Source organism: Pogoniulus pusillus, chromosome 10, assembly GCF_015220805.1.
Source record: "Pogoniulus pusillus isolate bPogPus1 chromosome 10, bPogPus1.pri, whole genome shotgun sequence".
NCBI classification, from domain to species: Eukaryota; Metazoa; Chordata; class Aves; order Piciformes; family Lybiidae; genus Pogoniulus; species Pogoniulus pusillus.
This window is the reverse complement of record NC_087273.1, coordinates 22,850,093-22,874,928: the sequence shown is the minus strand read 5'-3', so window position 1 is coordinate 22,874,928 and position 24,836 is coordinate 22,850,093. Positions and strand designations below refer to the sequence as shown.

General features: G+C 43.3%; 1 protein-coding gene across 1 annotated transcript in view; it reads left to right on the top strand.

Annotated features, from left to right (window-relative positions):
• Nucleotides 1-24,836, top strand: part of MOCOS (molybdenum cofactor sulfurase) — a 205,353-nt gene that overhangs the window by 67,955 nt on the left and 112,562 nt on the right. Inside the window, exon 5 of the mRNA XM_064150359.1 lies at nt 14,481-14,557. Coding sequence (XP_064006429.1) covers nt 14,481-14,557 — 77 coding nt within the window. The remainder of the gene's footprint in view (nt 1-14,480; nt 14,558-24,836) is intronic.

Below are 24,836 nucleotides of genomic sequence, written 5' to 3'. Positions count from 1 at the left end.
ACACTCACAATACATCTATCAGAACCAATACAATTATAAGATGCCTTCCCCTCTCCCCCCTTCTTGACAAAAAGGAATTAGATGTAGAGAGCAGCAGTTAAAACACACCCAAATAAATAATCTTAGTTCAATATGAAAGTAGAAAGAGAAAACTTTAACAATAAATAAAAGGTATTTGATGTAGGGGAGTTATAAAGAGGCATAGGGAAGGAAAAAACAAGCTACAAAAAAACCCATATATATAACTGTTATGAAGGGGACTAGTTGAAATCTGAGTGTGGGGTAAAGTGCAGAGAGGCTGATTTAACAGTTGTTATTATATAATTTATTAATATACACAAAATCATTCCCCCAAACTTATTTACAACAGAATGTCTATATACAATGGAATTTTGAAAGGTTCCAGAAAATGTCTTTAATAGAGAGTCTGGCAGCTTAATTCACTGCTTGTGAGGTTAATTAAAATCCTTTAGCAACTTGAATAAAGAGTTGAGAATACTCACTAGTCCTAATGTCTATGGCCCAAAACATAGGCAGGAAAATATTCAACAGAAGTCCTCTGGCGAATTCCACGTGGGCTGCTGTGGTGAATAGTCCTAAAGGACTTAAAATGAGTTTAAGCATGTCCCATCTTATTTACCTGCCTGTCTGCATTGCAGCCAGAGGCAGGAAAACAGGACAAAGAAACCCAGGCAACGTAACCTGGTTTAATCCGGCTGCCTGAGAGGGGCTTCATAGGACCACGCCCCTATCACGTGCAATGCGTATGCGCCCCCCATTTTTGGAAGACAACAGCTTATGGGTTCTTCCATTTTTGTGTCTACTTGGGTGATTGCCAGAGGTGATTGGGTGATTGTGTGGCCAATGAGACCATTAGCCTCGGACATTATCTTATAAATGGGGGTGAACAGGTGAACAAGGTGCTTGCATGCTCGTTCAGGACTATTCAGGACTATTCACCACAATAACCAAATTGACAGCAATGGGTTTGTCCACCTCATGGAAGGATGGCCGTGTAGTAAAACAAAGAAGAGCAGAAACAAGGTGGTAGCAATCAGGCAGGGCAAGAGCTGGAAACAGGACTTTCCTCTGTTTTTATAGTGGGCTAGACAGGAAGTGGGAGTGGGCTAACCACCCCCTGAAGTAAGGTTCAGACCCACCCCCAGGAAGGAGTCAAGAGGACCTGAGGTCAGGGTCAAGACCACCCCCCCCCCGAGGAGGGTTAACCCTTTACAGCTATGTTTTAAAAGTATTTATCTGATTTACAGAGATAGAGTACTTAGGAGTGGAACTACTATACCTAAAATGAAATGTCAGGCTGATGTTAATATGATATTGTTATGAAGGGGAAATTAATTAATGCAAGAGTATACTTTTTTCCAAAATTAATATTGTTTATTAATTTACATTATCAGTGATATCTAATAGAGATTCATGCCACAGAAGTCTGAGATGAGTCACAGAGCCGCCAAACTCAGAAGTGTCTTGAGCACCACTTCCCAAGTGGAATGGTCACGGGATGAGGCTGCTCTCAACAGGAGAGGGGAGAGACAAAATTGCTAGGGTCTCCCCGTCAGGCAGTCAGTCAGCAATTAGTTACTGAATAGGGTCTGAGAGAGAAGGTGGTCCAGATGCTTGCCAGCTCTCTGTTTCAAAAGGATATCCAAGGTTCATTGAGCCAGTTGGCTTGCACAAGAGTGCTACGTGGGGCAGCCATCCAAAGCAAGGACGGTCCAGTCACAACAGGAGCTTGTCCTTTGCAGTGCCAGGGGACTCTCTCCACAGGAACTATCAGGGTGGGAAGCACATCAAGGCGGGAAGAACCCCCTATATTTATATCTTCTTTAGACAAAGTGTCGATTTACCATTTCCTACCATTTCACCTGTGTGAAAACACAACCAATCACCAGCTTGTTTACAGTGCTGAATTGAGATTGAATGCACTGGAACATGTCATTTCATGTGGTAAATCAGAAAGAAACAGGAACTCTGAAAAACACCATTGAAAAGTGGAAGAGAATATATGTTTCTGCATACTGACAGCAGAAGGTATTCTCCATCCAAAGGAAAAAAAAAGTGGGTGGAGAGAATTCAAAGGTCAAAAGATAATGGTCTCTACCCGGCAGGAGCAGACCATACTCCTGAGGCCAATGAAAATGGAGGTGGGAACTCAGATCGAGCTCCCACAGAAGCAGGCCGTGACACAAACCACAAGCTGCAGGGAACACCTCAGCCTCTCCCTTGTAGTAAAGGATTGTACAAGGTGTGGTCAGGTAAATTTTCTGCTCAATTGGGCAGCACAGCTTCAAGGTGAGGTCAAGAAGTCACAAGATGAAGTCAAAAGGCTTAGGAATATCAGGAAATATGAAAATGAGATTGACTTGTGGAGTCAGGGTCTGCCTGCCCTGATGAAGAGTCAGGGGCACCCATCCCTGAAGGAGGGCCAGCAGGTGTGGGTGGCACAGGAAGCAGCATATCCTGTGCCCTCTGTCACCCAGAAAATGAAAGGGATAAAAGAGATGGGGGGGGGAGGGGGGGGGGGATTACAGCAGGTCCCTCTCCAGCGAGGCAGAAGAGGCAGGCAAGTCCCATCTAAATCCCTCCAGTCTTCCCAGTCTTCCCAGTTGCCTACACATGACAGGTATGAGACCCTTGAGACAGAGGGCCAGATGAATGAGGATGGAGATTAATGCTCATGCACACAGCTACCCAGCACTTGTCAGCCAGTCCAGACATTAGATAACACTCTCGCCATTTTCACTCACTATGCCTTGGGCTGCTGGCTGAACAACATTTTACTCTCTAACCTCACCTTCCATTTGGACTAACCCACTTGCTTCCTAACCTCTGGACGACCCTCAGTTCTTCCCTGGGACTGGGCTAAAGTTGAGATGGGCAGGGGGAAGGTGAAGGGGTGGTAGAGAGCCCCTCCTAGGGACTCAGGTTTCTGGAAGGGGAGTTGTGTTTCTATATTACCTTTTACCTTGAATATTTCTGTATATAACTGCATATACTGTAAACATCTGCTTGTATATTATGCTAGCTGTAAATATATGGCTTCATTCATATTTCCAGAGTCAGCTGAGTCTAGTCTGGGTGATTTCTAAAGTGTGTGGGGGGGTGGGGAATACCCAAACCATCACCACACTATATAATCCCTCTTTTAAACTGAGCCTGGGTGAAGAATGAGGCACAGAGGAGGGAGAGCATGTTGGGTTTTATTACTGCTACTTCTATTGAAATAAAATTCTGTAATCTCATATAATTTCTAATTTGTAGTCTGTGTAATCTTGTGGTGAATTTGGTGATTTACCTGCATTTTGTCCCATAGCTCTTTTTGCTTTCTGATTATTGCTCACCTTTTCCATCTCTAAATCTACTGAGAACAATTCTATTTAGGTTTGAATTCTCATTCTGTGAATTGGACACTTATCTAAGATGGGCTTTCTTTATTTTCTGTGATCATCATATGCAGCATGCCATAGAAAATTGTATCAGATTTCTATTAATCATGTCAATATCTATCTGTAGATATATACTTTATTAGGGCAGTGTAATGCTTTATATAGTAATCAGGAAAGGCATGCACAATCAGTCTGGGGCTGGCACAAGTGGACAATACAGATTGGCTCAGAGTTATGTGTAAGGTGCAGATAGGTTGCCCTGTATCAAAACAACCTGCAGTGTCCACCCCAGGAGGCTGGCTGGCTCAGCTCCCTGCAGGTGTGTGTGGGTTGCTCACTGTTTACAGCTTAGCTCCCTGAACCAGAAGCGGACTCAAGGACACCTCCTGGCATGGGTTCTCATGTTAAGCAGCTCATGTCCTGCTAGCGGGAGAATTTTCCCACATCATACAATTGGTTTCAGCCCGTTCATCCAGCCTACCCATCTCTCTCATGATTGTGAGCATATTTTGAACCTCTGTCTCACTGACAGTACCAACTCTTGAAATTCTTTAAGTTATTCTTCAGGTTGCTATGAAGATAAAACAAATCTGTCCCAAATGGTAGCTCAGCAGATAATGATTTATCATGACAGGCTTAGTAATGAAGAAGCTTTTTTCATTTACAGCTCCCAATGTAAACTGATAAACTTGGGTTTACATTGCCTCAGAAAAATAGGTCCAGAAAGAACTGTTATTGTTAGAGAAAGATGTCTGCTGGATGGGAACAGAAGAGCTTTTTTGCCTCTTCCACAAATGAGGAAAGCAAGTGCTCAGAAGTCTTGCTGGATTCACTTCTGTCTGCAGTGGAGTTAAGGCAGTTGCACTGCAGTAACCTCTGTTTTGAAGAGCAGACCTTTCAGTATAATGGAGCCCATCCACTGGAAGTTAATCATAGAGATTGATCTGGGCCTGCCTCACTGACATGGGCTGGATGCCATAGGCATCAGAAGAAGAAACGGGGCAGTGCTTAATGTAAGCAAGTTCAGTCCAGTCCAATCCAATCCAATCCATTTATTGCATTCCAAACGTGTTTTATACCTTTCATCAGAAGGCTACAAATTGCATTAAACTATAATTGGTTACATGTACTTGCATTAGAAATTACATACTAATTAGTGTAGACATTCATCGTATTCTCTCAATAACATGTACATGGTGTCTAAGCAATCTAAGTCAGCAGAGATAGGTGAAAACCACAGACTCCAGTCTTACATTTGTTTATATTTGTTACACCATTCTTTAATCTTAACTCAGCACTTATTGAGCTTGTGCACTCTTGCCTGTCCATGGCTTATGTTTCAGTGTATAATATTCAGACATTTCTATAGAATCACTACATTTAATATTACTATTCCCAACACCTCACTGACACTCATGATTAGACAACAGCATTTTTCTATGTTGTTTTTTAATAATAAATTCTTATTCAAGGGAAGCTGTTGCACCCGGAAAGGGGGGATTAGATTCCACTGTTCGGTGCACCAGATGTTGCAGGCCGCGTTGCCTGCTATAACTGCTTGCCGGCAGGACAACGCTAAACAAGCCCATAAACCAGTACGGTTCGGGCCCGCCGCCTGAGTCTTCTGAACGATCCAATTTGAATTACGCAGAAGACTTTTATGGATCATGACAGCCCGAATTTATACACTCAGCCAGTAGAGCACATGCCTACACTTTAGCATAATTAGTCAGGGACAACCCACCACATCTGCTTAAGTCCACACCTTGTTATCCTCATTAGCGAGGTCCATTATCTACCCCTTCTGAGATAAGGTGTCCAGCTGCATGTGAGAACCAAGGTCTGTTATTACAAGGATCTGCCTGTTGTCTCTTCTCTTTGCTCCATTCCCACAGCAGTCCTGCACCTGCACCCCACAACTCTTGTGCATTCTGCATTCCCACAGGGAGCTTTTTTTGTCTGAGAAATTTTAAATTCATTTTTCTGTAGCAGTTCATTATAAAGTTATTATTTATCCCCAAATGCACCTGTTTAAGGATGAAAATTTGTATCTCAGCCTTTATGAGGAAATAAACAATCAAATTAATCTGTTTATATTGAGCATGCACAAATTATTACAGCTGGTCAGATTAATGCCCCTAAAAAACTTATCTCCAGAATGTCTTTCATACTTTTGTTCCTTCTAAGAAGAAACCAAGGAAAGGGCCTTGAATTTTTATTAAGGATTCATTACCCATAATAAAACACTTTGTAAATTGCTCACTTTATTACTTCCGGTTGTAGCTGAATATTACCTTCCCATGGGAAGCAATGGTGTGAACAATTGGATCAATGGTATTTAATCACAGGAGAATAATGTATATCAAATGTTAAATACTTGTACAGATAAAGAAATCATTTGCAGTACACTTGTTCACACTGAATTGCTCCTTAATTAAGTTCTTCTTGGCATTAAAAAATTACAAGTCAAGATGAACGAGTATTAATTGCAAGCTAATTAGCTGACAGTTGATCATATTCTGTGAGGCCAGTTAACTAGCAGGTCTCATATTCCTGAAGACTTAAATTTAATATACCTCAAGGAAATACTCTTTTGCATGGTGGAATTTAAAAGAGAAAGATTACTTTGTTTCTTCCTTTCTGCCTCATCAATGCAATGAAACCACATTAGCCTGTTTTATGAATTTGGAAAGAAAGTTTTGGCAGTGACAAGGGCACTGTGGAGTCTTTTCATGACCAATGACTCTTCTGGTTGGATTAAAAAAAAAAAAAAAAAAGAAGTGGTTTTATTGTTGTCTGCTTTGGAGGGTACTCATATTTGGGTTGGTGGAGAGACTGTTATCCTGAGATACACCTCGTTTATTGTTGCATGAATTGAATGCTTATGGACAAAGCTCTTACACAAATATATTTTTTAATATATTGCAAACTATTAGCTGTAAAAGTTGTATTAGAAGGAGAAATGTAACTTTATTTTAATCAGCTGAAAGTGCTTGTGATGCATAGTTTCAGAAGTGTGATTCTTACTGAGAGGCAGAGACCTGAGGAGCTGGTAATCTGCAAAATCAGAATGTGTAATTCAGACCAATGTGAGAACAGACTGGAGGATAGCTAATTTTTCAGTGCAAGAGGGGAAGATTTTTCTAGACATAGGTAGTGAGCAAAGTTACCAGTCAGAAATATATCAAACTGCACATAAGGGAGAGATGCACAGAGACGTTTAGAAATATAGCCAGGTTGATTTATTCATTCATTAATTCACTGATTCTTCACCTCCACAAGTGGCAGTTGTTCCAGCCCAGTATAAGCATTCTCCTTTAATTGTGTAAGGAATGGTTATTGCTCATGAACATTTAATGTGCTATTAATAGAGGTAAACAGGAGTTGCTTAAGTGCAGAGGGTGGGTGTCTTATTCAGAGGCCTATCATTTATTACTGTCCTCCTAGTATTTACGTTTTTAACTGACTATAGTATGTGCCTATGCAGTCAGTTATGCAGAAGTTAGATTATTATGAAAGCATAGCTTAATGATAGCATACATGCCTGTTGCAACAGGATAGCTCCTAATTTTATTTACTTGCTTTAGTGGCATCCATCATTAACTTGAGATTACTAATCTGGAGATCAGATCGTATTCCAAAGGTTTTACTAGTAGAGGATAAAAATGTCAACAGATAAATGCTTGGTCTTGTGTGATCAGGGAAATTCCTTGAGATTCTATGGATTTTCAGTCATCAGGAAGTAGTTGCACAAAGGGTATTTATGAACATAGAATTAAACAGTTTAAAAGATCAGATTGTGATGGTTTGGGTGTTACCTGCCCCCTCCCCCCCCCCACTTTTGTAAATCACCCATACTAGACTCAGATGGCTCTGGAAATTGAATGAAGCTTTGTATTTACAGCTTTGCGCAATATACAAGCAGATATCTACAATATATACAGTTATATACAGAAATATACAAGTTTAAAAGTAATATGGAAACACAACACCTCTCCCAGAAATCTGAGTCCCCAGGAGGGGCTCCCAACTGTCCTTCCACCTTCTCCCACCCCTCTCTACCTTAACCTGGATCTTGCCTTGTGCCCAAGGAAGAATGGAGGGTCGGCCAGGGGGGTTAGGAAGCAGGTGGATTAATCAGGTTAGGTTAGAGAGAAAGAAGAGCAGCTCAGAGCCCAGACAGTGACCGAATGTTTTATCTGTTTGGATTCTTGCTCTTATTCATCTCAGCAAGCCTATGAATGAAGTAGACATCACCATTGTTTCCCTTTCACAGCCTGTAATCTAGTTCTTCTCACCAAAACATTCTAGCTAGGTTCAAATTAGGAAAAATAGGAATGCAAAACCAGAAAAATTCTAACTATGCTTATGGAGTCTTAGCATTAACTCCAGCATATGTACTCATGATGCTTTGGTCTCTGAGTAAGTTTCCTGTACAGAGAGGCTTCCAAACTCATGATAATGATCCCAGAGTAAGATACAAATATTTCCAGGCAGAGGGGAGGAGAGAAGAACTGAGTTGCTGTTGCTGAGCTGCTGGAGTAAGCTGCAAACATGTGGCCATTGTGATTCCCAGTTAACAAGCCACGAAGGGGTACTGCTCCCGGTGGAGAGTCAGCAAAGGCAAGGCATGGTTTCTAAATCACCCCCCCCCCCCCCCCCCCCCCCATTAATATACATAGTTTTTGAAAATTAAACTGGCCAAAAGGCACTAGCATCATTGTTCTGGCCAATAACTTCAAAGCTACATGCCTTGTATGACCACACAGGCATGCTGAGGGGCAGCACAAGACACCTGACATGTGGTGCTAAGCCCCCTAGCTCTCAAGGCTTTGCTGGGACCAAACCCTCCGTTGTTTGCTCATCAACTCAACAACAACAGGAGGAGAGCAAGGGTTAACCAGCCTGGCAGGATTTGTGCCTTACCAGGACAAATGTAACCAGGATTTCACCTCGTTAAGAAAGTGACTCATATGGATAACTGGGAATTGCTAAAAATTAAGAACATCATCTGTGGGAGACAAGTGGTTAAAAGTGTTGTGTTTTAATGCTGGAAAGAAGTGCAGTTTCATGTGGAGCTGGTATGGAATATCTCTTAAGAGGTGAAAATAGGATCTGAATGAACTACTTTTAAATGAATGCCAAGAACCTCTTTGTAGTGTTGTACTTTTTAATTAGATGAAAATAAATGAAAAAGATGAAAGGAACTGATGTAACAACTCACTTCAAAGGGCAGCTCTATGCCTGATGAGTATTTTTTAAAAAAGATAAAAGTAAAAAGAAAAGCAGCTTATTCAAGAAACATACTTTTGTTGTGGATTTAGTTTCACTTTTACCTGCTTTAGATATTCAAGAGTGACTTCTGCTTATCTGACCTAAATGGAATCATGACCCCCAGTTGTAAAGGAGAGTGAAAGCTGACTGACAGTGATGTCAGCCCTTTGCTCCTTTATTGCAATTCACATTGATTCACAAAGAATGGGATTATTTTTACCTTGTGATGGGAATTTTATATCAAAGTATTCTAGACAGAAATGTGTGTCTGGATTTATTTCATAATGGGCAAATTAATTGGAAAAAAAAAAAAGTAAACTGAATCACTCACCTGGCTGCTAATTAAGTCAGCCTTCCCAGAATTCAGAGGCAGGTGCTCCTTCCCAAACTACTGAAAGCTGTGGCTTGTATGCTTTTCATATACAGAATAACTCACATTATGCACGATATTTCACCACTTGGGCTGATTCATCTTGAGGGCCCTTTTGGACTCCTAAGTCAATGAGACAATGGATGATTCAGTGTTACAGTTTCCTTTCTTGATTCAGTTGCCCTGAAATGTGGATGGTGGCTTTAGAAATAACATTTGTATGCAGAAGCGTGACAAGTGTTATAACAAACAGTTGAACAAGGATTTAAGAAAGACTAGCCTATGTTGTTGTGGAGGCAGGGAATTAACATGGCTGGGCTGAGTCAGGAATATACATAAAAATAGAATTATTTTATTTTCCTGAAGCCCTGCCTCCAAAACTATATACAGAAATTAATTTAGTTTAATTAGCAGATTCAGTTTCATTGAGAATATCTTACAAAGGATACTATAGATAAATTTGGCTATTTTAGAAGTCAGGAAAATGGAAAAGGGCTAAGCTATAAATACAGCTTTTCCCAGTATCAATCAGGCTGAGCAGAGAGTTACGCTACTCACAGGGTGACCTAAGCTGTCTGAGAGAAAAGGGCAGTCCAGACGCTTGTCAGCTCTCTCTCTTTCAAAGGACATCCAAGGATTGTTAGACCTTTAAAGCTTGCACGAAAGAGTGCTTATGGTGGGAAGCCATCCAAAGCAGGGACGGTCCAGTCCCTCAGGAGCTTGTCCTTCACAGTGCCAAGGGATTCTCTCTGCAGGACTATCTAGGTGGGGGAGAACTCTAAGGTGGAAAGTACGCCAATATTTATACCTTTCTTAGACAAAGAGTCAATTTAACTTTTCCTAGGCATGAAGACCACAGCCAATCACCAGCCCAATTCCAGCGTGAGCATCTGCCGTAAAGACCACTGCTCCCCCTACTTTAAGCCTGCAGGGCAGTGAGGGGGAACATGGATGGGATTTGGGAAAGTTGGAGACGACTCAATATGAGCTAAGCTTCCAAGCAATCCACCTGTTTATTGAGAGCATCAGACTTCAAGTTACAAAGCACGTACCTTTTCAGTTAGGGTGAGAAAAGTGAGCACACGCAGCATGCAACGTTGTACTTTTCTCTAGCATTTGGCGCATCTAAATACTTGGATATGCATAATCTTCCCTGCTTGCGGTTACTGCAAAAGCATTTTTAGTGCACCTAAGTATTGGAATTTGCATATTCCTCCTATTTCCCTTCTACTCTGCACACAGTCCCACAGAAGCTGCTCATCAGAAGGCTCAAGGACAATTCCTTGAGCTTCTTCACACACAGCGCTTGTGGATTACTGCAGGTCCAATGCTCAGACCTCACATCCAAGGCCTTGAATGTACAAGCTTCTAGGGGCTCGTACCCCCCCCATTTTTCAGCCAGTTCCCAGCAGGGGAAACAGGTTTTTTTGTGCCTTTCCTCTCCCATTCAAACCATGGCATGAGAGGAGCTTGGGGTGTCCAGGGACTGCAGGACATATATTCATCCTTAGGAAGATCCAAAAGTGGGACCTCTCTCTGTAAGTGTCATGAAGGCAGGGAATTAACATGGCCACACAGGAATTATAAAAATATTTTATTTTCCTGGAAACCTGCACCCAAAACAATATACAGAATTAGTTTAGTTTATTAACAGATTCGGTTTTGATGGGGAATATCTTCCAAAAAAGGGTAATCATAGATAAATTTAGATATTTAGAAAGCCAGGAAATGGAAAAGGCTAAGCTATAAGCACAGCTTTACCCCCACTGTCAATCAGGCTGAGCAGAAGATTAAGGGAATTGAGTGTCTCACATTTGGCAATGATCCCTTGCTGGATTCCTTGGCAATGAGCAGCCATCTGACATTGCATGCAATATCAAATAATAGAGATCCATGCCACAGAAGTCCATGGCGAGTGACGGAGCTGCCAAACTCAGAAATGTCACAAGCACTTCTTCCCGAGGGGATGGTCGTGGAATGATGCTGCCTTCACAGCGGCAGGGGAGAGCCAAAACTGCTCTGGTCCCCCAATCTGGAAGGCAGCTAGGAAGTTGGCTACTGATAGGGTCTGAGAGAGGGCAGTCCAGATGCCACTTGTCTCTCTCTCAAAGGACCCCAGGCTTGCCAAGTTTGCATAAAAGGGCACAAAAGTGGGGAGAACTGTTCAAAAGCAGGGACAGGATAAAAACAAGAGCCATACAAATGTAGGAGCTGTACAAAACAGGGACAGTCCAGTCACTACAGGAGCCAGTCCTTCGCAGTGGCAGGGGACTCTCAAGATGGGAACTCTCAAGATGGGAACTTCAAGGCGAGAACCCCTTGCTCTATTTATTGTTTTTTTAGACAAAGTGTCCACTTACCATTTATACTGCATGTGAAAGCACAGCCAACACCAGCTCCATTCCAACACAGGCTTCCACATGGGCCAGCTCATGTGCAGTAAAAGCACCCTTTGCTGCCCCACTTCAAGCCTTCAGGGCAGGGGGAGAGCAAGTTTTCATGCCTTCTTCTCCCATTCAAATCCACAGTGTGAGAGGAGATAGAGAGAATTGGGGGGTACGCCTGGACAGTAAGCAATAGCTTTTTTGTGTGACTCAAGGGAAAAACTGCCAATACTAGGAGACATCTTGTGTGACTTTGAAAAAAAGCAGTTGCCTCCGACAAGCCTTCATAACTCCTCCACAGTTTGCAGCCTGCTGTGTTTTTGTTATGCCATGAGCTGTTTAACCAGTTTGTCAGCCAGCAGGTTGATGTGGAATGCAATCAATCTTTTCACAATCAGGTAAGCAAATAAGCTATCCCAGGTGTGATTAAGTGGAGTAATTTCCTAATAGAACTGGATAAGAGAGATAAGAATGTTCCTTGGGTAAGGTATTTTCCAGTATTAGCCCTTTGTAAGTGGTCCACTATACATCATCAACTGCAAACCTTGATTACTTCTGGAAATGGCTTTCAGATTAGCAGTCAAAAAGAAGTTAATCCTAAACCTAGTATTCTAGTACTGGAGCTGCCACTGAGCATGGAAGCAATTTATTTGAATCATCAAAGAGCCACTGAAGACAATGTTTTGGAATGCACTTGGCTTTCAGTCTGAAGTATAGTGAAATATCGGGAGACAGCTCTTTGTGTTCCAAGAGGAGAATAGTTACCCTTCACAGCATCTACTTGTTTTTGCCATGATAATCGCGGTGATGAGAGACAGGGAGGCAGCTTGATGCAAGCTAAGTTCCATTTATTGTACTTTCATGACCTTAGCATACAAGCTACAAGATCATGCCAAATCCCTAAATGGTCATTAAGACAGACCTCAGTGCATAGCTCCTCAAGACAGACCATGTACTTTAGCAACTAGATAAGCAAAGGTTAACAAAAAACCACGAGTTCATGCTTTACATTGTTTTTGTCTGCTGCAGTCATTCTCTAAGGTCATTTTGACCTTCTATTTGCCTTTAACTCTCAGTACTTTTCCCCTTTTATACATTCTGAACTCATGGCTTATGTTCCAGTGTGTCAAGATCAACCAACTGTACAGCACTAAAATTCCTACCATTCCCAACAGATAATAAGTAAAATTCTTGTAGTACTTTAGACTTACTTTGTTAAATATGAAAATGTACAGATTTTCTAAATATCAGAGTTTCTAGATGCTTCCTGTAAACTCTTGCATGAAATTGCACATCAGGCATTCAGTAAATCTGAGGAAAGTACATGAAAGTCAAATGCACTGGAAGTAGTGTAAATATACATGTTATAGGAATAATGAAATGTTAGTGCATTCTTTATAAGAAATGCAAAGCTGGTAATTGTTGTGGAGGGGGATTCTCAGTACCTACGCCTATTTGGCAGAGGGGAGAAATTAATTGGGGCAATATAAATTTTATATAAAAATACATATTTATTAAATTCAATGTTCTGAACTCTCACCACCCCCAACCACTGCATATTAATATTCAGTTCGGTACATGGTTATGAAAACAATTTAGGATAAAATATGTACAGGGAATTTGTTAATTAACTAGCAAACATTCAAACTATAAACAGAGAGAGGAGTTTTCCCCGTGGCTTAATGTCATTCGGGATCTTTATGTTATTTGCCCAGCAAAGTGGGCTGAAATTCTTTCTGTTCTATGGCAGAGACAACTTATATTTACAGAGGTATTAAAGCTTTTACTCACAACTGCTTATCAATTATTAATCATGCTCCGGGGCTGTGTCACAGCCTGTGTCTAATGTCCAATTCTCCAGGGTCTCTGCCTGTGGACTTGGAGGCTGGAATCTTCCCGGCTTGAGGGGAGAGGATAAATCTTCCCAGTTTGTGGGGAAATACTGGTTTTCTCTAACCTTTTCTCCTGGTGAGGGACGATCTCTGCCTTTGACGCAGCTGGCTCCTTCTAGATGCTGTGTCCAGGACTTCTCAGCTGGCAGGATTTCAGATGCAGGAGAAGAATATCGTGCTGTCTCTGGCATGGTTCTTCACAGCTTCAGGCCACATGTGTGTGCAGACAATCCAGGGTCTGCTTCCTGGTTATCTCAGCGGCGATGGCGCTTACCAGGCAATGATAGGCAGCGGGCATGCAGTGTGCGTGGCTGCTGGCAGTCTGAGCTCCATAGGTAAATTCAATGCAAGATCTGGTCCTGGTAGCAATAGCGTGCAGATGTGCACAGCTGGCTTAGGAGGCTATAGACTCCTCATATATATATATGTGCAGGCTTAAATGAGCTCTGCATCTAAGGTATGCAGGCAGGTGAGCTGCGAATGAGTCAAAGCATGAGGTCTGAGCCTCTGAGCCTCTGAGCATTGGAGCTATGCAATGGAATTCCAGTGTGGGGGTCTGAGCAGCTGAGCGCTACAAGTGAGGGTCAGAGCACGTGTCTGAGCTGTGCAGGTGAGTCAGAGCAGCAGGGCGCTGCAATGGGGTCCGAGCTGAGCACGTTGTTTACCTGTGCACCCCTATTTATTGAATGTGGGCCGAGATTAATGGCTCCTTTGGCCACTAGAATGACCAATCAGGTTGGTAATCAGCCAAACCTTACCATAATGGGCAGAAACTACTTGCCTGGACTTTCCCAAATACGGGGATCTCATGGGCTTACCCCAGGGAGACACGAGCTGGGTGTGTGTGGGCTTACACAACTTGTTTACAACCAGAGGTCCTGGCAGAAAAACGTGTCCAGGCAAGGCAAGGCATAAGCAAGCCTCTTTTTGGGCCTGCAGGCTCTCCATGGCAGTAATGTAGAGGTGCACATGAACATACAAAATACAGGAAAGTAATGGGGCAAAGTAGCCCATATCTAAATTGTAGAAAGAGAGATTTGCCCTTATCTTTGAGCAAATATTTAATATTCACGGAGTAGTAACTTTTGAAATAGATTTAAAAACTGCACTGTAGTTGCATGATTCATTTACTGTGCTTATTTATTCCATTCTTTAGGTTTGAAGATGGCACAGTCTCTTTTCTTGATATTATTGCTCTGAAACATGGATTTGATGTTCTGGAAAAACTCACAGGTCAGTTGACTGTAATACTGATGAGTAAAGTTACATATTTATGCTCAGGGCACAGGACTGATCACATTTTCTATGGCTGTAGCTTAATTTTCGTTTTTAGATTTGCTACCTGTGTTCATTGGTGAGAAGACCAGACTTCAGTGTAACTGATTTGTTCCAGTTTTATGTATTGGATTATTCCAGCCTGATTTAGAAAAAGCCTCCAGGCTGTTCTCCATAAATACACACACAAGACCTGGGTCCATTGATCACATCTGCCTCACACTCACAAAGATGCAATAGGAAAATGACAGTAGAAAATAGCTGAGTGGTTTCCACTATCTGAGTATCTTTGAAACCCTTCATAAGGGGCTGATGCTAAGGTCCCAAATAAAACTTTAAGCTGATCTTCAAGTCAGAAACTCTGTGATACTCCTTTACCTTGTTAACTCCAGGATAGCCTGCTGCACCCCAAATGCACAACTTCTCTGTGATTGCTGCCACAGGTCAGTGGTTCTCCTGAAATAGCCAGGAGATGACACCTGTCCAGGGAGGATTGCTCCAGTGGCTGTGCAGGAAGCTTGCACTGCAGCATGCTTTTAGATGTGTAGTGCCAGGTTAACAATGTATGCTCCTGAAAAAAGTGTTTTGCAGTCAGTTCTGTGCACCATTAATGTGTAATATCTGATTCTCTCCTTCTCTTCCATTTCTTAGATAAAGGTATAAAGTGCATCATGATTCAGAGGCCTGAGTTCAGAGAGCTGACTAACTGTATTTTTCAGGCTGGTGTACTTTCAGACTTATTGCCAGAATTTACCTAAGAGAGTCTAGTTTCTTCTTCCTCACAGAGCAAGACTTCTGTGAGTATTGTCTTAGATGCTTGAGGTCTTGCTCATGTGGAAATCAATAGTAGAGTTTTCATCCACGTCAACAAGAGTCTGACTGAGTCCCACCAGGCAGGGATGTTTTGCTTTGTAATGTTCTTCCTGGAGACCAGGGAACAGAAATAACCCTTTAGCATACATTCTGGCTTGTGGAAAATGTACCATCTTAAACAAACATGTTCCCTTGTAAAGAGGAGTAATTGCTTTGATTCAATGCATAGAAGAACTGCCTGCCATAACAGGAAAGCTGATGTTGTCATATTCTACTTCATATTTGCCATTCATGTAAACCATTGTATAAAGCCTCTTTACACTGAAGGAACTACGTACCCTGAACCTGACATAAAGTGGAAATCAGTGGCTGAGAGGATAAAATAGAGCATGAACAACTGTCGAGACCTCTCAGGTGCCAAAGACCCCAGGAATGGGATGTCGCTTCTCAAATTTTCACTCTTAGAGTCCTTTAATTAAAAAAAAAAAAAAAAAATACAATCCAAAGAGGAATGTTTCTATATTCACTTTAAAATACATTTTTTTCACAGTAAAAAAAAATAGAACTATAACAACGAGAAAAGGCTGAAATAGTAAATGAGAAATAGAACACACAAAATGTTTTTGACAAATATTAGGATTTCAAATTTTCCTGCAGTGCTGGTTTAGTCTTTTATCCCCGTGCACATTATGAGAACTGGGGAGAAGATCACTAATGGAGGTAAATGACACATGAACATTAATTCTTTTCAGAAAAGCATATAATGAGTATTAAAAGAAATTTTTAAAATCAAGAGCAAGTCTTCAAAAGGTGATGAATTCAAAGTTATTTTTAAATTCACTGGATGTTTGATTGGTTATTAGAGAGAAAAGGTTCTGTTCACCTTTCATAAGGCAATTATACCACACAACAGATAAAGGAAAATATAGTGCGGCTGCTAAATGGCTGTCTCCGTCAGAGGACAGGGACTAAAAATGCCTTGGTCAGAGGAGGACAGATTTGTTCTTATATATTTCCGTGTTGTGGAATTAAGATACAAGGGAGACCCAATATCAACAGTGAGACTTCGAGGATAGAGTAAACAATAGAGAGGAGAGACGGGAGAGGAGAGGAGAGGAAAGGGAGCGGAGAGGAGGGGAGGGGAGGGGATTGGCCAGAGTACTGTGGGGGAGTCGGGTTTCCCAAAGTCTAAGTCTTTTTCAGTTTGCCCAGAAATGTTTCCTTCAAGCAAAGAATTCTTCTCAGGAGTCGATCTCGTGGAATTCTTCTATCAGCAGGGAAAATTAAGGCATAGAGTGGTTGGTGGTGGTGAAGAGAGAGCTCCTGAGCTGTTGTTTCCAGGTTGGGTGTCTATGGTGATGTCTTCCCACACACACTCACCAAATCTGGTATAGACCCAGTGTCTTTTATTCAGTTTTTCACTGCTCCACCTGGCCAGCCTAGTCACATTAATGCATAAATGAGTGCCAGGTGTGCGATCAGTGGATGGAGTGAACCCAGCAGGCGGGTCATTTACAATGATTGGTGCACATCCATGTGCCTGCAGGGGTCCAGCATCTGGGCAAAGGTGATTTTTATCTTCGTTGATGTACATGCACATGAGAGACAAGATTTGGTCTCTCACAAAGGCAAAGCTAATTTTTATTTTGAACTTGGTCTTTGGGACTTTTGAGTTGTGTTTTGCGCTGTTGCAGCCAGTTATGTGACGTTTGGCTGTCTGCATTTAGACTCATAGAATGGTCTGGGTTGGAAGAGACCTCCAAAGGTCATCTAGTTCAACTCCCTTTGCAGTAAACAGGAACATCCTCAAACTAGATCAGGTTGCCCAGATGCCCTGTTGAGCCTCACTTTGAATTTTCAAGAGATGAGGCACCAACCACCTGCCCTGGGCAACCTGTTCCAGTGTTCTACCACTCTCATAGTAAGAGGCTTTTGTAAACAGTCCCTCTCCCAGTTTTCTTGTAGGCCCCATTCAGGTACTGGAAGGCCACTATTAGGTCTTCCTCAGAGCCTCCCTCTTCTCCAGGAATGGACAGCCTCCAGCTCCCCTCAGCCTGTCTTCATAGCAGAGGTGCTCCAACCCCCCCTGTTCATTTTCATGGCTACTCCTCTGGAACCTGCTCCACCCGGTCCATGTCCTTCCTGTATTGAGGGCTCTAGAACCTAGACACAATACTCAGGTGAGATCTCACCAGAGTTGAGCACAGTGGCAGAATCCCCTCTCTGGATCTGCTAGCCATGCTTCTCTTTGATGCAGCCCAGGATGTGATTTGCCTTTCTGGGCTGCAAGCTGACACTGCTCATGTCATCTTTTCATTCCTATCAGCACTCCCAAGTCCTTTTCCACAGGGCTGCTTTCTATCACCTCATCCCCCCTAGTCTGTATTGATAGTGAGGATTATTATGGACCAGGTGCCAGGACCCTGCACTTGCTCCTGTTGAACCTGAGCCCACCTTTCCAGCTTGTCCAGGTCCCCTCTGGATGACAGCTTGTCCCTTTGACTTATCAACAGCACTACTCATCTTGGTGTCATCTGCAAACCTTGCCCGATGTGCTCTCAATCCCATTACCTATATCATTGATACAAATATTAAACATCACAGTATGGACCCCTGAGGGACACCACTTGTCACTGTTTCTTCATCTGGACTTTGTGCTGTTGAGCACTAGCCTCTGAATGTGACCATCCAGCCAATTTCTTATCCCACTGAACAGCCCACCCAGCAAATCTGTATCTCGTGTCAATTCCGTATCTCTCCACTTGGCAATTAGTATGTTGCGTCTACTGCTTTTATGTGTGGTGCTGCTGTAATTAATAATTTTAGTGGATCGGGAATTTTTTCTATTAAAAAATTTAATCTTATTTATACTGTACTAATACCTAGATGATCCTTAGGGTCCCTTACAACCTAACCATTCCATGATTCTGCAATTCTGTGAAGATTAAAGGTAAGATTAATATATAAGTTCTGTCTGGGAAATGGATGCATCATTTTGGCAAACATTTATTTTGATGGGAAATGCATTAAGAGAGAAAATCAATCATTAATGAATTTTTATTTTCTCTCTGCCAATCATTTCACACAAAATGAACAAAAAAACCCAACAACAACTAGGTAATTTGTAGTAATATCCTGGACCTCGCTGTTCATAATTTGCACCTTCTCTCATTATACTTGAGAGAGAGTTATGGATTGTTGTTTGTTTTGTTTTGTCTTGTTTTTTTCCTGAGGGAAAAAAAATGTTTTACATATTGACAGTAGGGAAGTATGCTCCATCCAGCACTCAAAATTACTTCTAAGTTGGTGAAGGTGCTCCAGTGAGTTCTTCAGGACCAGGGAACCCTCTCACACATGGGCACTACCCTCTGGGTACAGTTTCAATACTTCATTATAGCTTAAACACTAAAACCATCATGAGAAAGGTGTATACACAATATCTATGGCTTACCTTCTACAGCCATAAGGAGAAACTACAGTGCTGAATAAGACATGACAAACAATCCCAAGTAGTTCTGTGGATCAACGGGCAGACTATACTCACCCTATCCCCCTGGCCAGCAAAGCTCCCAGGATGTGTAGATAGCAGAGCTGGTCGGCTGCCATCTCAGAAGGTAGGCACCCCCACAGGGAGTCACAACCTCATGGTGGTAAGACTGGTGCCACTCCAACTTGCCTACCCATGCTCTCAGTTTGTATGTATTCAGAATTCTGAGATGTTTGTCCAGTGCATTCCAGGATTCTGAAGCAAGGAGAACCAAACTCCTCCTTTATTTGGAATACCATCTTTCCCTAGTACTCATGCACATACCTGCAAGACCTGCTTTCCCTGGATCTTATCTTTAGTAACCTGGTGATTATTGGCTTGCTGTAACTTCTGACCACACACAAAGCAACTCTTCCATCTTACAGAAGGGAATGCACAAAACCTTAAAATCCAGTAGTACTCTGATGCTCCTAAACACTACAGGTACATCAAAAGACAAAAGTGTTTCTCCCTCTTTTCATGGATAGTGGGTTACTGTTTCTGTTTTTAAAATTCTGTTAGATTAATTTTGTTTAGAGTAACAATCTCGAAAAAAAAGTTACTTATTTTCTGCTCACAACTCTTGTTTGTTCCAGTGGGTTCCCTAGGGTCCAGGAAGCACACATGTGGGTACCCCCATGCACACATACATACAGAGGTCCCCCCCCTCTGGCTACAGTCCCAACACTTTATTATAGCTCAAATGCCAGAATCTAGAGAGAAGGTATACTGGAAACTACAATACTGAGTAAGATATGACAGAGAATCACAAGTAGCTCTATTGATCAAAGGGCAGGCTATACTCACCCTTTCCAACTGACCAGCAGAACTCCTGAGAGGGATAGATTGCCAAACATGGTCAGCTGCCAATTCGAATAATATTGTGGAGGGCCTGTAGGCCTGAAAATAGGCATATTTATGCCATTGCCCTGCCAGGACATGTTTCTCTGCCTGCACCAGGGGTAAACACATAACGAGCACAAAGAGGGCCAATAGGCCTGGTGCCATAAAGTTCAGTCCCTGCACAGGCTTTAGGTTGTGTAAGCCCCCACATGCCCAGCTCATGCCTGCCTAGTGTAAGGCCCATGTATTTACCATATTTGGAAAGTCAAAGCTTGTGGCTTTTGCCCTATTATGGTAAGGTTAGGCTGCCTGCCAGCCTGATTTGGTCATTTTTGGTGGCCAATGGGCTATTAATCTCAGCCCACATTTACTAAATAGGGTCACACAGCTAAACACGTGCTTACTTACTCACTCTGCTGCATCCACTTGCCTGCTTGCGTACTCACTAGCAGAGCTCACTTTAAGTATGCCTGTATATTTGTGGAGCTCTGTCAAGGTCCAGAGGAGCAGAGGTTAACAGTATCTCTGTCCACAGGAGCTAGACCAATTCTTATGGATTCTGTGTTGTGAAATTAAGGTGACAAACGAGACATATATCACCATGAAACTGTTTATTAAAGGATAAGGTTGGGCAAAATGGAGGGAGAGAGGGGAGAAGGGGGAGAAGAGAAGAAATAAAGAGATTGATGGAGGAGAGAAGAAGGAGCAGGGAAGGGAAAAGGGGCTGTGATCATATTACCCTCCATTGCAAATGAAGGGAGAGAGAGAGAGACGGGTGCGTGGCCCCAGGGATGATCTTTTGCGGAGTTTGTCAGAGGTTCTTCAGGTGGTGTGCAGCTGTGGTGGTCTGGTGATGGTCTGCCCTCGGTGGGTCCGGTGGAGTGCCACTGGTGGTCCGAGGAGATGCCACGCTTGGTCTGGTGGGGATGCCACACTTTGGCAGCATTTCTCCTGCCTTTTTATACAGTTCTCTGCTCAGTGTCCAGCTGCAGTCCCCCAGGGCATCTTTCGCAGGAGTCCGGCGTCACCAGGGGGAGGGCCTCCACTCTCTCTCTTGGCTACACCTGTCTACACCCTGCATACTCAAACCCTTGGGGGTAGCTGAGATAAGATGTAGGCTTCCTGGGCAGTCCAGACAGGGTGAGGTCTAGGAGTTTCAAAGGTATTGTCTGTTGATTTGCATCCCTGAGCTTCGGGCTAAGCACCGAGTCTGAGTCCCAGAAGTAACAAGATTAAGGAGAGATGGTGCAATCTTCTTTATCTTTGTTGATTAAGGAGGGTCGATGCAGTCTTTATCTTCGTTGATTAATGGGGAGAGGATCAGACTCTCACAAGCTCAGATGCAGCTGAGCATCCCATTGCATGTCTGCTGCCTTATGAATTGCCTGGTGTGTGCCATTGCCACAAGTTGCCAGGAGCAGACCCTTTGTCCTGGCACTCGATCAGCCTGAGTAGCCAGTGTTAGACCCATACTCAGACTGCAAGGCATGCCTCTGCACCTGGAGATCTGCCTATGAATTCCATGTGACAGAGCATCCAGAAGGAGCCAGCAGCACAAGATCAGAGACTCATTTCCCCTGAAGCTGGAGGATTCCAGCCTCAAAGTCCACAGGCAGAAGCCCTGAAGAATTGGACACTGGTATAGGCTGTGACATAGGCCCAGAGGTGATTCATAATTAATCAGAATTGTGAGTAAATACCTTAAGGCCTCTGTAATTTCTATCACTTCCTGCCAGCTTTCAGCCCACTCTTCTGGGCAAGTAGTATATAGACCCCAAGCAGCATTAAGCTGCGGGGAAAAATCCTCTCTCTGTTTAATAGTTTGAATGTATGTGAGTTACTGTAATAGCTACAGTTTGATATATTCCCATATGTCCTTCATAACCATGTAGAACAAATATTAATATTTAAGTTCAGTGGCTGGGAGTGGTGAGAGTTCAAAATATTGAAGAAAATAAATACATGTATTTTTATAAATATCCTCTCGCATCAATTAATTTCTCCCCTCCGCCACAATTGGCATAGGTGGCAGAATACCCCTCCGCAACAGAAAAGCAGGCATCCACACCATGAACCAGCATCTGTTATGCTGGTGAGACTGGTGCCTATCTCAGCTCAGTCACCTAGGCCCTCGGTATATACAGTGCTTAGAATTTTGTGACATGTGGATAGTATGTCCTAGAAGGCCAAACCAAGGAGAACGAAGCATGTCCTTTATTTTGCAATTTGTTACATAATGACGTTCCCTACTGGCCATGTGCATAGTTGGCTTCGGTGGTTGCATGACCCTCTAGCGAGGGGAGCCTTAATCGTCTTCAGCTCTGTCTGCAGCTTCTTGTCCTCTGCAGAATCTTTCAAGGTCATTACTGGCTCTATATGCTGTTTAATTGACCCCCAAAGGCCTTCCTGCCTTTGATTACAGGGATGGTACTTGCAGGCTCTGTTTTCCTTAGTTTTATCACTTTGGTGTTCGTAGGCCCTGTTTTTCCCCAAGTCTTATCTCTGGTAACCTGGCAACTATTAGCCTGTTGCCCTAAATACAATCAGACACATACCAACTCTTCCTTCTTACATGTTGGTGGCACACTGAAGAATCATAGCATCACAGGATTAACCAGGTCAGAACAGACCTTTGAGATCATTGAATCCAATCTATCACCTAACACCTTCTAATTCACTAAACCGTGACATTACATGCCTCATCCATTCTCATTTTAAACGCCTCCAGGGATCATGACGACTCCACCTCTCCAGGCAGCCCATTCCAATGCCAACCACTCTTGCTGTGAAGAATCTCTTCCTAACGTCCAGCTGGAACCTGTTCCTTACCCACAGCTTCAGGCTGTGTGCTCTTGTTCTGTCATTGGATGCCTGGGAAAAGAGAACAAACACACCTGGATACAATCTGCCTTCAGGTAGTTGTAGACAGCAATGAGGCCTTCCCTGAGCCTCCTCTTCTCTAGGCTGAACACCCCCAGCTCCCTTAGACACTCCTCATAGGGCTGTTCTCCAGCCCCCTCACCAGCCCTTTTCTGGATGCATTCAAGCACCTCAACATCTTTCTTAAATTGAGGGGCCCAGAACTGGACACAGTACTCAAGGTGTGGCCTAACCAGTGCCGAGTACAGGGACAGAAGGACTTCTCTGCTCCTGCTGGCCGTACTATTCCCGATACAGGCCAGGATGCCATTGGCCTTCTTGGCCACCTGGGCACACATGTTTAGCTGCCAACTGGTACCCCCAGGTCCCTGTCTGCCTGGCTGCTCTCCAGCCATTCTGTCCCCAGCTTGTAGTGCTGCTTGGGGTTGTTGTGGCCAAAGTGCAGAACCTGTCACTTGGACTTGTTATGACTCCTGGCATTGGACTGTGCCCATCTGTCCACCCTGCATTGGTCCCTCCTGCCCTCTAATATATCCACACTTGCTCCCAACTTGGTGTTGTCTGCAAGCAAACCTACTGATGGAGGACTCGATCCCCTTATCCAGATCATCAATGAAGATATTAAACAGGACTGGGCCCAGCACTGATCCCTGAGGCACACTACTAGTGACAGCTGCCAACTGGATGTGCACCATTCACCACCCACTCCCTGGGCCTGTCCATCCAGCCAGTTCTTAAGCCAGCACAGAGTGCCCCTATCCAAGCCATGGGCTGCCAGCTTGGCCAGGTGTTTGCTATGGCAGACGGTGTCAAAGGCCTTGCTGAAGTCCAGACAGACTACACCCACAGCCTGCCCCACATTCACCAGGCAGTCACCTGATCATAAAAAGAGATCAACTTGGTCAGGCAGGACCGGCGCCTCTTAAGTCCATGCTGGCTGGGTCTGATCCCCTGGCCATCCTGTGGGTGATGTGTGATTGCTCTCAGGATGATCTATTCCATTATCTTTCATGGCACTGAGGTCAGGCTGACAGGCCTGGAATTTCCTGGAGCCTATACAGTTTTTCCTAGCTTTCTGTTATGACTTGAATAATGAAAATTAAGCATTGTTTGCATCCTCAAAAGCAGAGCAGAACACCTAGATATCATCTGAGATGCTTTGAAAAGCTAAGTCGTCAGAAGCAATCCTATGAAGGCTTTTGTAGATTTTAATCTATCTCTGAGGTTTCTTTTGGGAAATAAAGCCTAGTTTTAAGTTTTTCAATATGCATTTTCTAGTATGGATGTGAACTGCATTCACAAACTGCCTAATCTGTGAAAAGGCCTAGGAAAGGATCAAAAATGTCAGAGTCATTCCTCAGACCTGTAGAGATAACACAGGAAGAGGTAATATTGCAGGAAAAGCTAATGTTAGAGGCAATGTAGGCCCTCTGCTGAATGAGATGGGTACCTTGGTGACAGAGGACACAAAGAAGGAGGAGTTACTAAATGCCTTCTTTGTCTATACTGCTGGAGAGATTTGCATCTGACTCTTTTTATGTTTGGGGGACTTGTGGAAAGAGAAAGCTGGAGCAACTAATAGCTGAGGGGTGCCTGCATATGCTATTGCATTGGCTGTGGCTTGCCAAGGCAAGAAATGGCAGGAAGCATCAGTGTTTAACACTGACACTTGTGCAGTGATCTCCTCAGCTCTTGAGATCTGCAGCTACTTTGGGAGTGCTGTCTACATTGCAGATCCCATACATTAACGACTACGAAGAGAAATGATGCAATTTTGATTTGGTAAGCCTTATGTGTTTCCACATGAAAGGATGCTGGATTCACTGATCGTAGAATCAGTCAGGGTTGGAAGGGACCACAAGGATCATACTGTTACAAGTCCCTGCCATGGGCCCCTACCCTAGATCAGGCTGGACAGAGCCTCATTCAACCTGGCCTTAAACACCACCAGGGATGGGGCCTCAACTGACTCCCTGGGCAACCCATTCCAGGGTCTCACCATTCCATGGTGAAGAATTTCCTTCTCACATACAGCCTGAACCTACCCATCTCCAGCTTTGCTACATTCCCCCTAGTCCTGTCACTCCCTGATACCCTGAAAAGTCCCTCCCCAGGTTTTTTGTAGGCCCCTTTCAGATACTGAAAGGCCACAATAAGGTCACCTCAGAGCCTCAT